We start from the raw sequence: 18,176 nt of genomic DNA on the forward strand, positions 1-18,176 counted from the left end.
CACATCTCAAGGCTAACTTTCTCTTCTCATGTTAGAACTTCAAACAGAATTTGTAGTATCTGCTTTAAAGTCTCAGGTAAAACTGTTGTGTGGGGATAGGCTGTGGGTACTGCTTATAGCTCCTCTGGCCTTCTTCCAGTGTGACATTAATCCATTACTCTCTAATCTTCGGATAGGGCTGATTATATATGCATTATCTACATGCACACATATATACCTTTAGATGTGCAATTATATGTAAGCTTCACACATCTCTAATGTGTGTGTGTTTATGAATATAATTATACAGTTACCTACTTCACATTTTCCACAAATATCTCTAATAATAACCATGTCTTAATTTTTTATCTTTAATTTTTCTGTGATCATCTTTTTGTTAATGATCAAATTACACTATTTTTTTAAAAAAGGATTTTTTATTTGGTGTAATTCATAATTTCCAAGGCCTAAAGTTTTCTCAGACTTATATTTTGGAAATCAGTTCTTAGTCTAATATGACTCCTGAATAAATAAAATTATTTTTTAAAGCTAACTTTAAAATGTTACTATAAGCATGAAATCTTTGAATAGCATTAATTTGGCTTTAGAGATTTAACTTACTTAAAGTGAAGCATATCTTCGGCTTTAATTCTCTTTGATGAGTGCTGTTTTCATTCTCACTTTGAGAATTATTCCATCCAGCTCATGGAGAAAGCAGAAGCAAAGACAGAGCTTGACAGTTCTAGGTTTTTTTCTCCTTCATCTGTCATTGTATCAAAAATAAATTTAGAAAATTAAAATGCTCATAAAATATAAGAATAATATGTTATAATGCTGTAACGTAATATGATAACATAATAAAATAATATTATTAATAATTATGTTTATGTCACTCATCAGATACTTTTTATTAGAAGACATATTTTAGCCCATATATATATACACACACACACATATATACATACATGACCTTAAATATTTTGCTATCTCACAAATAGGATTTTTGAGAACAGCAAGACAGAAACTATATATATATACACACACACAATCACACACACACACATATATGTATGTATGTATAAAGTTACATACTACTTCTTCCTAAAACATTTTTTAGTTCCTGTCAATCTCAGTATAACTAGTTCATCCTTCTTTATGCATGTGTGGAATTTTAAAGGTCTCTTTGTTAGAGAACTTCTACTACAGTATTTCATAATTGTTGTTTATTTTTATTTGTTTCTACCAAATTGAGAAGTAAGGAAGAACAAAGATCACATTATAGTGTGGTGCTGACGAGCACAGACACCAAAGCCAGACCTCCAGAGTTTGAATATGGCGTTTGTCAGCGATGTGACACTGAGCCAGTCACTGAATCCCCTGTGCATCAGTTTACTCACCTGTAAAGTGAGCTTCCGACCTTCCTTCCTTATTGTGAGGATTCAGTGAGTGGTATTACAAAACACTCAGAACAAGATCTAGCACAGTTCAAGCTCTTAATACGTATATATACTAGCTTTCCTCTCACTTGTCTTCATTTTTCCCTCTGTGTATAGCCTTAGTTTTCAATTATGGTAAATAAGCAATAAAGATTTAATAAGTTTTGCCCAGACATAGGAAGGGTATTGTCTTTCTGGCAAAAGAATTTATAGGATATTCAGACAGTAAACCCCTCCTCTTTTCATTTTTAATTAGTTTAATGATTTTTACCTTTATACTTTTTCATATATTTAATTTCATTTTTTCATGACATAAAGTATAGTCATACCTTTTTTTTGGCATACATTTATTTGTTTTGGGGGAAAATATACAATTCAATTGACTTACCCTGGTAGTGAGTTCCATCCTCCAAGGTTCTATGCCATCCCAAAATTTAAAAACACTCTGCACACTTTAGGCAATTAAACATGTGCAGTTATCCCTTGACGGTTTTTTCAGTACTTAATCTATTCTTTTCCACAGTCTCTGGTTTTAGCTTTTCCCTGGATTATTTTTCATGAACTTGTCAGTTTGAACCTCTTCCTCAAAATTTTGTGAGATGTACTTCTGCCTGGTTTCTTTTCTGGTGTCATAAGCCATGTACTGAAAAACAAATTATCATCTTTAATAATATCAGGACCTGCTGGTCACATCTCAAGGCTAACTTTCTCTTCTCAAGTTAGAACTTCAAATAGAATTAAGATGGAAAACAATAATTATCATCCCAGCACCATGTCTTAGAATTTCTTATCCAAGAGTTCAACATCACATTGAAAGATTCTTCTGCTATTTGTAAATCTCCACAAACATGATTAGACGAAGACGAGGGGATGAGATGGGCTTTTATTTGGTGAATGCATCTTGACATAAGCAGGGCTAGAGGAAGGAAGGATTGTAGGTGTGTAGCCCAGCATTGCTGACTGTGAGGACTGCGTACGGTAGCTTCTCTAAATTACATTTTGTAGTAATTTTTTCCCCTGCCAACTGGGAAAATGTATACAAGTGGAGGTAGGAATTAAACACATTGCTTATGTTAATATTGCAATTTATCTGTCTACCTAACCTCATTCCAGAAATAATTGGTAACAAGGGTGTGATAATAAGATATAGCACCAGTATCTAGAAGTATTTAATTTTGATGCCGCATTATGTTGTACGAAAACAGTAAATCAGAACTGACACATAAAAAAAATATTCAATAGTCATTGGGTTAAGTTTCCCATTAAAATAATATATTTTTAGTAACTGTTTCTAGAAAAATGAGATGTATTAGAAAATCTAATTTAAAAGTTGACTATTTCTCATATTTATTACAAGACTTTATAGTTTAACTTTCTACAAAGTTACTAAATGATTAGAATATATGATTACTAATATTCTGAATTCTTATATGATTATTATCTGTCACTAATGATTCATATTTGGCCAAAGTTCAAATCTTGGCAATGTCACTTATTCTCACTAAGCTTCTATTCGCCCATGTGTAAATGGGGAGAATCGTAGTAAATTACTTCATAGAATTCTTGTGAGTTAAAGTATGTAAAAACCTTATTATAGTGGCTAGCCCCCATAAGCATTCCAAAAATGTTAACTAATTAACCTGTATTATGACCACATTCTCCAAATGAGGTATACATTCTCATTTTTTTTTTTTAATCTTCAAGCAGCACAGTCATAAGACTTGACTTGTGCCTTGTTGGATTAATGAAAATTTCCAGGAACTTTTGGAAGTTGTTCTGTGAAGTTATGTGTCATAACCAGAGACCCAAGAAACTAGACATCATGTTATTATGTACTCTAGTGTTGTTTTATAATCCAAAAAACATAATTCCTAAAAATTTATCATTACTGTTATACAAAATAAAATGTAATACAGACACATTGACTATGTAATTCTTTTCAAGTACATCAGATAATCTTTTATAGATATATAACAATGGCCTTTTGTCACAGAGTGAAAGGAAATATGTTCAGCATCAGTGTCTATTTTACTATATATTTTATTAAAAATATCAGCAATCCGAACTGCAAATAACCTCATTAGATGGAGTCCTTATTGTTATTGCCAAACCCTCGTACTGCACAGTAGGATCCAGCTGCAGAGAATTATCTGTGACGGAGGCTGATGTCTATGAAGTACATCTAATCCATCTCATCAAGTTTATAGAGGACTTGAAGTATAGCCAAGAAAATTAATGAGTGGCATAATTGAGCTAACTCAGCTGCAAAGTGATCATGTTTCTTTTCACCGTATTGCAGGACTTATGTGTATTGGTCAAGTATAAATATTTGTCAAATGTGTGAATAAATGAATGAATGAAAGAAAATAACAAACAAAAAATTAATAATGCAGTAGCAGTTCCAAAATACCTAATGAAGGTGGAATTCTCTCCAGTGTAGTTAAATGAGTAACACAAAGAATGTCTCATGAGCCTTTCAATTTAAGGACTGTTCTTTACTCTGATGCAGGAGAAAATCCTTCCAAAGAGTTGGTATTAAAATATTCTTTCTTTCATAAAAAAAATTGATCATTTATGATTATCTGAGCGGTGAAGGGATGTCTTTGTAATGCCTTCACTAGAACAAAAAGGAAAATTTTAAGTCTTTGTTGAGTTCCACATTTGCTTTCTGAAGTGTTACTTATCTGTGGAATCATAAATCAGAGACATAGGCTGATAATTAACGGTGGTTTACTTGTTCCCTTCAGGTCCTTCAGTTGAGACCAAAGATTGGTGTCAGGGGATTGCATAAATCTCTCACTGACGTAGCCCTGGAGCACCATGAGGAGTGTGATTGTGTGTGCAGAGGGAACACAGGAGGATAACGCATCATCACACACCGCCTCCTCCCAGAACAGTCCAGCTCCACGACTGATTCTGTTAGAGAACTGATGCGTTATCGCCATCCATAATCTCAGTTGTTTGCTTCAGGGACCTTTCATCCTTCAGGATTTACAGTGTGTTTTAAAAGAGGAGACATCAACCGGAATTAGGAGTTGTGCAACAGCTCCCTTGAGAGGAGGCCCAAATGACAGGAGGAAAGGTCTCCGGGCGTCAAAAACATATTAAATGTTGTAGATCACTAGCTAGTTACAGCATTACCATGCACTTACTCAGCTGGCTGTGTTCTCTATTTCAGTTGTCTTGATATGACTAAGGTTAATGTCAGTACAGGAAAAAAAAAAATGTGTGCAAATGAGCACCTGATTCTATTGCCTTTGCTTCTTAACTCTCCAGCTCCATATTCTGGACCTAAAGTCACAGAAATCTGGAATTTTTTCCTTATATTCACATAGATAAACAAGAGTATTCTATGGTCTACAAACTTGGTTTTAAGAAAAGGAACGGTGTTGTTATAAATCAAACTTGTGCCATGCTGACAAGAAAGACTGGATTTCCATATTTCTTGTAAAGAGTTCTACCATTCAGAAGACAAGAACACTATGTTCATGGTTTGGAAGAGACAAACCTGAAAAGAAGAGTGGCCTTATCTTCACTTTATCTATAAGTTGGTTTATTTGTTTCATTGTGTACATTTTTATATTCTCTTTTGACATTATAACTGTTTGCTTTTCTAATCTTGTTAAATATATCTATTTTTACCAAAGGTATTTAATATTCGTTGTTGTTGTTTTTTTTATGACAACTTTGATCAACTATTTTTAGCTTGGCAAATTTTTCTAAACAGAATTGTTATAGCCAGAGGAACAAAGATGATATAAAATATTGTTGCTCTGACAAAAATACATATATTTCATTCTTGTATGGTGCTAGAGCTTAGATTAATCTGCATTTTAAAAGATTGAAGTGGGAAATAAATAGAATTTGGTGAGTTGCAAAGACTTTTGAAAATAAGTTAAGTTATCCTATCCTCCACTCCTATTATCGGAGATGCAAATAATAGGTGAGGTATGAAAATAGGCATTCGGCTCCAGTCATTACTAACCCCTAACCTTATTTTGGGAAACTTGAGCCTAGCTCAGAAGAACATAAAGCACCTTGAAGAGAGACACTCGCCAGCTTCCTAAGTGTGCTCTGCTGTCCTGTAGGAATACATCTATTTATTGTGATGCTCTGGTTCTATTCTCTTTAAACTCTTTTCCACACACCTATATAAACATGAATATTTTAATGTACAGAAGCATATCCTCTAACCCATTCACGTATTGTACTCTTTGGCCATTGAAAAAAAATCAGTAAAGTACTTTGCTTGTAAAATGCTTAATAATGTGCCTAGGTTATGTGGTGGCTATTTGAATTAAAAATGTAATGAATCACCAAATAAAAGAAAGCAGCTATTTTGGGGAGAAACTGTGTGTGTGTGTGTGTGTGTGTGTGTGTGTGTGTGTGTGTGTGTGTGTGTGTTTGTGTGTGTGTGTATGTGTGAATGTGTGTATGTGTGTGCAAGATTTGTCTCTTACACTCCTAGAAAATGAAAGCAATCAAGTTTCATGTTACCATGAATCTTCATTATGCAAAAGTTGATGTCAGTTTAAAAGACAGGTGGAAAGTGAACATTTCTGTTGAGGCTTCCCTGCTTCTTGTCTCCAAGGCTTTTGAGCAGTAGTTTTCTTTTTCTCACTGATCTGGATACTGATATCTGGCAAATTAAATTGCAAATGACTTGAAAATTGCTATGTGATTTATGAAATGTTTAATGATATATAGTAACTGGAAAAAAAACCTACTATAACTTTCCACTCATGTCTTTATTATCAGTGGCAAATCCTAAATGGGATGAGCCTAAATTGATTTGGCATCTGGATTAATGCATTTTGCACAAGACACTTCAAGGTATGAATCCTTAATGTCAACTGTAGATTTCTATTCAGAGCTGGTGTCCTATCTCTGCCTTTCCCCTCACCTGAGATAGGGCTATGCTGTCTTCAGACACTTATTATAAGAAGTATACTTTTTTGATATTTTTCTATCTGGCAGTCCTATGCTGTGCCCAACCACATAAAAAATTAAAAAACAATAAATAAAATGAACATCCATGTTCTATTTATTGACTTGCCGTCTCATAATTTTGTCCCAGCTGTATAAAGTTTGCTAAATACAGTTAGCTCTATTCCCCTGAAAATACACTGCTCCATGTCTTCTTGGCAATTCACAACTCTCATTAGCATAGTCCATCATATCTTAACAGTAAATGATTCATGTAACTTTGTTTAAACCAGCATTTCCAACCATTGAATGGGATGTCTTTCCCTTTTATTTTTTAATATTTATTTCTGTTCACTTGTGAAATGTTGAAAGCCAAAAGAAATTACTCTATAAAGGTAGCAGTCCCACACACCATTGCCAGTCAGTGGGTGGGAAGGGTGTGAGCCTAACTGTTAATACTTACTCATAGTTCTTACTGAGCATTTCACCAAGAAAGAAAACAAAGGGGTCAGTCCATTGATGGCACAGGTTGTGACCGTAATTTCTCAGAATTCCAAAAATGTGTTGACTATATTTACGCCAAGCTGCTTTGTTTCGTGGGGTGTGCCTTTGTCCCCAAGGAATGGACTGTTTTGCCTAGTGATTTTATAAAATAAAAGAGGAAGCGTAATTGACATAAGGAAAGCTCTCATGTTTATATTTTTCACTTCTACATCTTGTCCCTTTCTTCATCAAAGTATGCACTTTGAAAAGGTACAGATACCAGTAATGAGAATCTGCACTGTGGAAGCATAACTCATTTTCTTATACTTGTGACTGGGTTTGAGGAAGGGCAGAAAATACAAGTGTTACTTAATATAACTTAGTATCATACACTTCATATTATGTAATACACTTACCTCCAAAAGGACTGTGGTATTTTAAACTATTTTAATTTCTTATTATAAAGGCATTTAAACCTCATAAATATCAGGATCTTTTGCATTCATAGGAAAGAGTAAAAATATTGATAATATAATAGCTTGTTTGCTTTACCTTGTTTTCCCTTCATGCTTTTTCTGTGTTGATCCCGGCAGTCCCAATGACTTTGCCTTTTCAGTTTCTCTGCACTCGTGCCCACCTGTCCATTTCTGTAGCTGCTGTCTAATTTAGAACCTCATCTTCCCCCGCCCCCACTTTACTGCAGAGATCTTTTTCCAATCTCCCTGCCTCTAGTCTCGCTCCCGTCTGATCCACCCTACACACTGAAGAGAAAGGAAACAAATCCAGATATGGCAGGTGAGTGGAAATTTTACAATGGAACTCCGCAAGATTAAAGTGTAGTTTTTTTCAAAGCACTGAAAATCTATTATAATTTTGTTTCCGCTCATTTTACACCGTCAAGCCTAATATACGTTCTGGTGACACTTAGGGTTTCCTGAAAATACCAGCATTCTCTCCCATCTCTGTGCTGGCTCATGCCGCGTTCTCTTTGGAGCACACACGGTTCCTACCCTAGTCTACTCAGTAATTTCCTCAGCTCCTCACTCAGATGTCACTCTTCAATGAAACTTTTCTTCTTTAATTCCCACCAGCAGCCTTCGGTACCATTTCTTCTATGCTCCCAGAAATATATTTTAATTATAAACATTGTCATACTGCAGTATAATTATATCTCTGAACTCCAGGTACCTAACCTGTAAAATGAAAGAATTAGTTGATGGGAATTGAGTACATTTTTTGGTTCTAATTAGTTCAGTCTACTGGTTATGTCAGGGCACTTGCCAACATGACAAAAATAAATATTCTTTGTGATGTGATTCCATGTTCTTCCTCTTTCACAGTGCTTTGAAAGTATGTTTTATTTTCCAGTTAATGGTTTTCCTACCAACCTCATCTTGTGTCTCAGTTTTTTAAGTTAAAGAGATATGCTAATTCATTTATAATGAAATATAAATTAATACTTTTTTAATAGTATGGTTAAAAGTTTTGAGGCAAAATTTAGAAGTCTTTGGAATGTGAACATATAGACGTATCAGTAGTTGATGACTCAAAATTTCCTCATCTGTTTTCGCTTGACTCACCTCGCATTCATCCAACCTAAAATAGAGTTCCCGCGACTACTCACGGCTTCCTGAAAACAGCAGCGCAGTATTCCCGCACATCCCCGTGCCAGCACATGCTGTGTTCTTTTTTTGGAACACCGTTCCTACTCTAACCTACTTCCACCATTTCTCCTCTTGTCTATTAAACTGTTAATTACATCCTTTTGTGTTCTGCTTCATCAGCTGCAAGGCCACTTACGCCAAATCCAAGTTCCTTCATAACTGCTAAGCCATTATATAGTAAATCTATTCAGTATTCATCTATGTAAAATGTAAGCAAGAGGTATTTTGGTAGGAAGTATGGCTTATAAAATTAAGAATTTATTAATTTTTAGACTACATATACAATGCCAATGGCTTTTTTAAATGAAGAAAATTCAAAGCTGATCTTAAAATTCATATGGAAATCAAAGAGGTCCTAAAGAACCAAAAAAATCTTTTTTAAAAATGGCAAGATTGGAGGATTCACATTTCTTGATACCAAAATTTACTACAAAGTTATGAAAATAGTGTGGTTAGGTTGATAAGTTTAAACAAATAAAGTAGTGGATAAATGTCCAGAAATAAATCCTTAATTTATGCTCATAGTGAAAGAGTATTCTTTTCAACAATGTTGCTAGAAACACTGGATATGCAAAGAATGTATTTGGACTCTTTCCGTATACCGTACACAAAAATTAGCTCAAAATAAACCAAAGATCTCAATGTAAAAGCTACAGCTATGAACTCTTGCGAGGATATGTAGGAGAAAATTCTGATGACCTTAATTTGGGCAATTTTATATTTCTAAGATATGATATCAAGAGAAAAATATAAAGTGGACGTCATCAAAATTAAAAAACCATTTGTGCTTCAGTTCAATTACCAATAAAATAAAAAAGATAACCCACATAAGATAGAAAATATTTGCAATTCATGAATCTCGTTAACATCTTGTATCTAGAATATATAAAAAACTTTTACAACTCAACAACCATCCTTAATGTTGTTTATTATATTATTTATTTTGTGTTTTAATAAACATTTAATTAATACAAAAACATTAAAATATTTAATAAAAATGTGTTGTTCATTATAGTACACTTTTTAAACATGAATGCATTGGGTAATTTTTTTCTGTTCTTTAGGTTATTTTTTTTTCCAAATTTTGTTCTCTTTCTCTCCTCTCTTTTTTGTCCTTTCTTCTTCCTTTCTTTTTCTTTTCTTAGCATAAGGTTATTTCCATAATTTCCATGCCTTTAATTTTTTTCTGATCACTGCCATAATGCATGGTGTAAGGAGACCAAATTCCTTTCTCCCTTCCTTCCTTCCTTCCTTCCTTCCTTCCTTCCTTCCTTCCTTCCTTCCTTCCTTCCTTCCTTTCCTCTCTTTCTTTCTTTCTTTCTTTCTTTCTTTCTTTCTTTCTTTCTTTCTTTCCTTCCTTCCTTCTTTCTTTCTTCTTTCTTTCTTTTTTAAAGTGAGACAGACAGGGAAAGACAGGAAAGGAGAAAGAAGGATCACTAACTTGGAGTTGTGGCACTATAGTTGTTCATTGATTGCTTTCTCATACATGCTTTGACAGGGAGCTACACAGAACCAGTGACCCCTTGCTCAGGCCAGCAACTTTGGGCTCAAGCCAGCAACCATGAGGTCATGTCTATGATCCCAAGCTCAAGCCGGCGACCCTGCTCAGGATTTCAAACCTGGGTCCTTAGCCTCCCAGGGTGGGACTCTGTCCACTGTGACACTGTCTGGTCAGGTGGGAGACTAAATTCTTGATTCCCTTTTTACTTTTCTAAAACTTATTTTCCAGGAGGAACCATTATATTGTTTAGATTTTTGTTACCTTGGAGGAAGGAGTTGGAGAGCAATTTTAAGAATGTTCAACCTTTGATAAAAGAATTCTGCTCAGCTCTTTTGCAAAATGTCTTTTGCTGGGATTCACTCTGATAGAAGCATGTATCGAATCTTCATGGAGTAGGAGAAAGGGACAGATAAAATAGGTTTTAGATCTGACACATAACTCAGTATGAAGACCTTGGACCTGTACTTTCATTTCAGGCCATCAGTCTCCACTTTTCAATTTCCACATTTCATTAAAATCTCCCCAGAAGCCATTTTCCCTTGCCCCTGTACTCACAACAGACAAAAGATAATGCTATCTCCTCTGCTTCTCTTCAGCGTTAGCCATATTAGTGAGGAGGCTTAGAATTTTATTTCAATAGTACATTTGGAAATAAAAGTGAGAATGGGGCCTGACCTGTGGTGGTGCAGTGGATAAAGCGTCGACCTGAAAATGCTGAGGTAACCGGTTCGAAATCCTGGGCTTGCCTGGTCAAGGCACATGTGGGAGTTGATGCTTCCAGCTCCTCCCCCCTTCTCTCTCTCTCTGTCTCTCTTTCCTCTCTCTCCCTCTCTTTCTCTCTCTCTCTTTCCTCTCTAAAAATGAATATATAAAATTTAAAAAAAATTTAAATAAAAACATTTGTAATATTAAAAAAAAAAGTGAGAATGGGAATTATCCCAAGCCTCACTCTGAGGTATTCTTTATTCCTAAACTCTCAGCCTCCAAAGTTCATAGTATAAAGTATATCCCTTCCATTAGATGTTATTAGCAAATAAACTTCATGTTGAAATTTTGTTTCTGAGATTTAGTTCCCCTTCACTGTTATATCCTGATATTAAAAACTATTTAATATTATAAATTTTATAAATTGTTATTCTAACAATTTAAATTTTGCTTAAATGTTTATTTTTTGCTACTAAAATAAGCTATTTCCATTTTATACTTACAAACTAAATATTTATGGCCCTATAAAAGCTTTTGTTAAATCTTTTTATAGATTCAATGTAAAAAGTTGTTAACACTATCCAGTAATAGGTGAGTTGCAGATATTCTGCCCATTTGTAGAGAAATCTTAGAGCTCACGCTGTTCTCATTCATTTGCAGAACTTAAGTAGAGAGTACAATAATTGTTCAAGCTAAATTTAAAATAATTTTGTAAAAGTATTTTCATCTGAATAAAATAATATATTATAAATTTTGTAATGTTTTTACATTTATTCAATAATAATTTACTAAGAAGTACAAAATTTAACTCTATTTAAAAATCTTAGCCTGAGCAGACAAGTGGTACAATGGATAGAGTGTGGCGGAGGACCCAGATGCGAACCCCGATGTCACTGACTTGAGTGCAGGCTCATCTGGTTTGAGCAAGGCTCACCAGCTTGAGCCCAAAGTCACAGGCTTGAGCAAGATCACTTGGTCTGCACCCTGGTCAAGGCACATATGAGAAAGTAATCAATGAACAACTAAGGTACCGCAATGAAGAATTGATGCTTCTCATCTTTCTCCTTCCTATCTGTCTGCTCCTATTTGTCCCTCTCTCTGTCTCCCTCCCCACAAATAGCTTAGTATTACTCTCTTAAGTGATACCTCTTAATATAAATCAAATTCATGACAACCCTCTACACACTACAGGATGCCCTCGAGTTACGACACTGTTCCAGTCCTTGGGATAGTGACATAACCTGAGTTTTGGTGTAAGTTGAAACATAGCCTAGCCTAACACAAACGGAACACTTGCACTTTTAACAGTACAAAATGGCGTAGGTTAGCATACTGGGGGACGCCAATTCCCTCATATGCTGCATATGTATTCTTCCAATGCATGCCACCAAACTAGTTCACCCATGTAGTTCGTAAGTATGACACTAACAGCGTAAGCCGAAACACTCGCATCTCAATTTTTTAAAGTTTTTATGGGAGTGAGCATCATAAACTCATAACATCATATGTCGAGACTGTCATAACCCGAGGACTCCCTGTATTTGAATTTCCTGTTAACCAAAGAGATCATAGAGAAAAATGATCAGTTTAACACAGCTCTTCAGAGAAGTTCTTGATGGACCTACTGATTGACAACCAGCTCCAATGACATCATCAGATAGACACGTGCGTACAAAATATTTTAGTATAAAATGACCTAGTTTGACATAAATAAATGTCTATGTATTTAATAATAATAAAACAATAAGCAGATTTAGAGAATCAATCCCTCCCAAAATATAAAAAATAAGATTGTATTTTCTATTGTTTTATATTTAATTTGAACAAGGAATACAATCAATATCTCCTTATCCAGATGCTTTCTTTTTTTAAGATTGTATCAAATGGTGATGACCAGGGGCTTGACTTGGGGTGGTCAACAGGCAATAATAATACAGTGTGAAGTGATGTAGAATTGTGCCCTTGAAACCTGTATAATTTTTTAAACCAGTGTCACAAAATACATACAAAAAATAAGCAAACAAACAAAAATATCAATGAAGATAGCACCCACGGTAGTGCTATCTTCCAAATGTCCAGACTGGCAGTTTTCATTTCAAATGATTATTCACAGATCAGCAACTAGGTATTATATGTATCTATTAAAAGGAGAATAAGAATTACATGAATAATTTGACTAGAATTTGTTTTGTTTTATGTCCTAAAGCTGTGATTTAAAAACTTGATTTGTCAGAATTTGAACAGAAGAATCAGGGAAGGAACTGAGTATACTTCTTTCGTTTTAGCTTATCAAAGCCCCGGAGCCTGAGGAGTGGAGTTACTGTGCTTCACCACTATGAGAAGAAACAAATCTTAAGTGAAAAATATAAACAAAGTGCCTAAACTGAACAATTCTGTGTTGAATATCTTTAGGAGTCTTCCAGAAGACATAATATGTCAACTATTGAATTTTGAGTCTCATTATCTATTTTGATGGCTTAATGTGAATGCTTTGCTAAATCAAAATATTACTGTGTTCCATAAGGCTCATCTGTTTATTGTGCCATCATTGTGGAATAAAGGCAGGCAAATTGTGTTAACAAGATTTAAGTCTTGTTGCAGTCTTAACCGGTATGGTAATAAATCATAGTGATTTGTTTTTCAACTGTCTTTTTTTCCCAAAGAAATTTAAATTCTTTGTAATGATTACTTTTGTGGGAAGTTTTTCATCTTAATTATTGCAGCTGAAGATTGAGTCAGGAAGTGGGAATGTGACATGACTGAATAATCACACACAGACATGTAAAAACATTTGCAGAAATCATGAGGTTCATATTTGGTTTCTTTTCATAAGAGAAGGCAAACTATTTTGCATACATGCATCTATTTTTAACATTAGCCTATGGAAAAACAAAGCTTATGTTCTTCTTTCTATAAAGCAACCATCATTTTTTTTTTCATCTTGAACTGTATCAAAGGTCTTTCCCAATATCTATTTTGGAAAACCTAGACTGTGGATTCTCAGCCAAATCCTGGAATCAAAATAGGTCATGAAATCCTTTACCCTCCAGCTCCAAAGTAGCTTTTTCTATCAGGCACAATGGGGGAAACAGGTCAGTTTGTCACCTTGCAGTTAAAAGCGATCAACTTTAGGTTCCAAGATTACTTAAATACTCTGACAAGAAATGGCTTGATCCTTTCAGCCCACCCTCTCTCCTCCTCAAGTTTACAGCTTGTCCTCAGTTCTATGCTTGTCCTGTAGATGTATATTCAGCAATAACTAGCCTAAGATCTCCCATCCAGGAATTTTGCACAAATAAATGTTAAGCTGATATCCCAATTACTCTTCTAAGGCTTCTAGAGATTTGCTGGTCAATGAAATGATTTGTAGCTCTTTAATTATGTGCAACCCAAGGGTAAGTACCTGGATAGTGTTCTGATATTATCATAGATGCAAATTCCTTATATGTCTCAGAAACCTACGGTACTTCTGTGGGAGAAAAAAACACTAAATATTTTTTACTATAACATTGATCCCTAAAATCAAGATTTGTATATAATTACTCTAGTTTATACATGTAAATGATAATTGGAGTAAAATGGCAGTCATCAAGTCTTTAATACAATAGCCAGTTTTACATATAAACTTTATTAGTGAGTAGTTTAAACTAGATGATCTCTGAGATTTCTCCTAGCACTAACATTTTAAAAAAATTTATTGATTGCTTTTAAAGAGAGAGAAAGGGGGAAGAGAGAGAGAGAGAGACACAGAGAGAGGAATATCAATTAGTTCCTGTATGTGCCCTGACCAAGGATCAAACCAGCAACCTCTGCACATTGCGAGGACATTCTAACCAACTGCGCTATCTGCCCAGCGCTTCCAGCACTGACTTTTAAAGCTTTGTATGAACATTCACAGAGAGGGAAGACACAGTTCAATGGATCATCTGCTGTCCTATAACTTGCATTCATCAGTCCAGGTTCTGACCTGTGCAACAGTTAAGATTATTTCCTTCAAATATTAAAAGACAACTTAACATTCTTCCTATGTGTTGCCTTCTGTAAGTAAAACTTAACAATACTCATACCAAACTATGTCATGGCTTCATAACTGTGTTATGTATGTTGACCACTTCTCTTTAAATTGCATCACAAATCATGAAGAACATTGGAACTAGAGCCTTCTTTGATCTGGATGTGGTGCTCTTATTAAAGCAGCCTATGTTTGCATTAGCTGGTCTACCGCCTTATAATAAAAGTGAGGTTCGGTTCACACATTTGTATCAACATCACCAATGTTTGTTAGCTATGCAAAATTTGAGCTCCATCACATATCAGCTGAATCAGAAGCTGAATTTAACAAGCCTCCTAATGATTCATGTCCATATTAAAGTTTGATAAACATTGATGGGTTAGTTACCCAAATGTTGGTGTACATTGAGCTTATGGTCAATTATAACCACTAGCTATTTAAAAACCAGAGCAATAAACTCCTTTGCTGTCTTCTGGAAAAGAAATGTATGATATTACATTGTATGGCTGTCAGTAAATATGTGTGCTGCTGCTAGCCACCCTTTCTTGAAGCTCTTTCATTTTTTCCCCCCAGTAAGCCTGTCTCCTTGATTGTCTTCCATAATTTGAGCATTTCCTCTCAGTCTCCTGTGTTGACTTATGTCTACCTATTCTTGGTTTTTTATGTGCTTTTCCTGACTCAAGCACTTCCACGGCTTCAACAACCACTCATATACTGGTCCTTTCACACTCCGTAACTCCAAGCCTGCTCTTCTTTCTTAGTTCCAGTTCAGTTCAACTGAACATCTACCTGAATGTTTTGTAAATGAAAGTTGAATGGAACCTACTCCCTCTCTCATACCTCTGTTAGTTAATAGTATCTACCAAGTTAGTAACTTGGGAATAATCCTAAAATTCTGTCTCCCACCCCATTATACATCTTATCAACCACCTAACTATCAATTTCATTGTTGAGTTGACACTTTCTGTGTCCACTCTCACTGCCTCAGTTCAGATCAGCATTGTTTCTCAAGCTTAATTATTAATCTCTTGATTGATCTTTTTTTTTTTGGGGGGGGGTAGTGCTATTATCATTTTTTTACAAAAGTTTATTAAATATACAACAAGTTTCAAGACAACACTACATTCTAACTAGAGGTGGCAAGAGATGTTATGACAGGAAATCCAGATGTTCAAACAGGAATGGAATTAAGGATCACCATTGCCCCAGGCTCAAGGAACAGTTCATTTTTTGCCCGATTTCTTAATTCCACCTGTGGCTAGGGGGCCCTTCCCCACAGCCTTCGCTTTTAGCTCCTCAAATTTCTTTTGCTCCTCTTTTTGCTTCTGCTTGAATGCTTTATCTTCTTCGTCCATCTCCTTGGCCTGTTTCTTGGGCAGCTTCACGGGCTTCTTCTTGCCACCTTTGTGGCCAACCATGGCGCCTGCTGCTCCTTCCCTCTTAATTGATCTTTCCTTTTGCCCATTATTACTCTCTCTGCACTACCGCTCTCCCTTCTGTAGCCCGTTCTCCTAACTTACACAGAAGACTTATTTCTATAAAGATACACATAAAACACATCTTTTCTCTCACTTTCTCAAAAAACTCCCATGTCACATCCTGATCACACAGCGCTATGGTGATCCTGGTCCTGGCACTCTACTGAATGTACCTTTTTAGTTGCTTTGTCCCCCATGCAGTCCCTCAGTTTAGTCCCTTCAACAATTGCCATTTATTCTGACTTAAAAGCTTTTCTTTTCCTTTATTGCAAAAACCTACTCACCCTTCTGGGCCTTGCTGAACTGTCACTTCTCCTGTAATGCTTTCACAGCTTTTTAATACTTTTATTAAGTGTATGCTTTATACACGGCCTTACACAACAGTTGTATTGTTTTGCAGGATTCTGGCATCAGCTCTCGGTTCTGGCACTGATGGCACGACCATTGGCTATTTATTACTCATGCTGATTCTCCACTTTTCTCAAGTGTAATCCAGGAGAGCAGAGGACCACTGCTGAGATTAGTTTACAGAAATAAGGTGTTAAGTGGAGTGACTGGTACACAGTAACTGTTAACTAATCTTTGTGCCTCAGAGGCACCTGCAACTATTATATTAGACATATTCTCCCCTTAGCAGATTGTGGCCAACCTCAAAGAGGTATGGTCTTACTTTATGCATAACATTTGCAGCTAGTAATTAGCCTACCATAGTTTAGGCACTATGTTTGTTGAGGTCAGATCCTCCTCAAACATTATGTTGTGCCTTGGCGCCTATTTAGAATCTACATAAGTAAAACATTTCCAGACCCCTTAGATACCATAGTCATGTATAGCATGGTTCAGGAGTGTGTTCCTTTTGATCTTTTTTTCTTTATCCAAATCATCCCTTTCTCTTATGGTTCTTTAAACTCAATATACCCTTGCATTTCCACGCTCTCTCTTCAGTATCATTGTACTCATTTTTGTCAGTCATCAATTGTTTCTCAATGCTCCACTAATTCAATACTCGTTTTGTTTCTTATTCACATTCTGTGTATTTAAGTATAGGTATTTCAGTCATAAAGATGCCGTGTTCCTGGGCACTTGACCCACTGAACTTTTTTCTAAGCCATACTTATACCTTTCAAGGTTTTCTGTTAAATCTCGTGCTTCCTCACATTGCAGCTCTTCACCAGTGTTGCCAGACCACCTGCCAAAGATCCCTTCCAGTACTTATAAAAGGTACATATATCCACATGTAGCTTGAGATAGATTTCCTAAGAACTATTAAGATGAAGATCGAAGAAACTCAATTTCTCCATGGAGATAAATTACCCATCCTACATCTCAACAGGATTTTTTTTTAAATTTTTTTTTTTTTTTAGATTTTATTTATTCATTATAGAGAGGAAGAGAGAGAGAGAGAGAAGGGGGCAGGAGCAGGAAGCATCAACTCCCATATGCGCCTTGACCAGGCAAGCCCAGGGTTTCGAACCGGCAACCTCAGTGTTTCCAGGTTGACGCTTTATCCACTGCGCCACCACAGGTCAGGCCACAACAGGATTTTTTATTTCAGACTTTATTTTTTATTGATAATGTGATATTGAAAAGGTACTGTTTCAAAACTGCTTCTTTCTGAGTATCATTTTATTATATCTTTCCATAAAAATAAGTTGGTTTGGTAAGTATCTTTGAAATTGCAATGTAAATTAATGGAAAAATAGGGTTCAATTATAGATTTTTCTCAGAAAATCAACATAGCTCTCAATAGAATGTGACCCTCTTCTAAAATTGTAGTACAGAAATCTGCTTGTGTATGTTAGTACTTTAGAGCAAGGGCTCTTAGACTCAGGTCTCTAGATGCACTTGAAATTATCTGTCAACTTTACGATGCTGTATGTGGACAGTTTATAAACACAAATATTGGTTCTTTTGACCTTGTGACAAAAAACAGTGTGACTTTTGTCACACTGTCAAAAGACTTGATACAAAAAACATTTTAAGAATTAGTGA

The 18,176-nt window shown here is 35.4% G+C and overlaps 2 protein-coding genes across 2 annotated transcripts in view; one reads left to right on the top strand and one right to left on the bottom strand.

Moving 5' to 3' along the window:
* PDGFC (platelet derived growth factor C) overlaps nt 1-4,502 on the top strand; it is a 198,897-nt gene extending 194,395 nt beyond the window's left edge. The window contains exon 6 of the mRNA XM_066387576.1: nt 4,163-4,502. Within this exon, the coding sequence (XP_066243673.1) occupies nt 4,163-4,279 (117 nt within the window). The 3' untranslated portion in view covers nt 4,280-4,502. The remainder of the gene's footprint in view (nt 1-4,162) is intronic.
* An 11,427-nt stretch (nt 4,503-15,929) lies between these two features.
* LOC136389155 (translation machinery-associated protein 7-like) lies at nt 15,930-16,124 on the bottom strand. Its single transcript, XM_066360931.1, has one exon. It carries the CDS (start codon nt 16,122-16,124, stop codon nt 15,930-15,932), a length of 195 nt encoding a protein of 64 aa, XP_066217028.1.
* Between the last annotated feature and the right edge of the window lie 2,052 nt (nt 16,125-18,176).

Source organism: Saccopteryx leptura, chromosome 1 (assembly GCF_036850995.1).
Source record: "Saccopteryx leptura isolate mSacLep1 chromosome 1, mSacLep1_pri_phased_curated, whole genome shotgun sequence".
NCBI lineage: Eukaryota > Metazoa > Chordata > Mammalia > Chiroptera > Emballonuridae > Saccopteryx > Saccopteryx leptura.

Excerpts from the sequence above, each read along its gene's own strand:
- LOC136389155 (XM_066360931.1), bottom strand. The coding sequence starts at position 16,124 with ATGGTTGGCCACAAAGGTGGCAAGAAGAAGCCCGTGAAGCTGCCCAAG.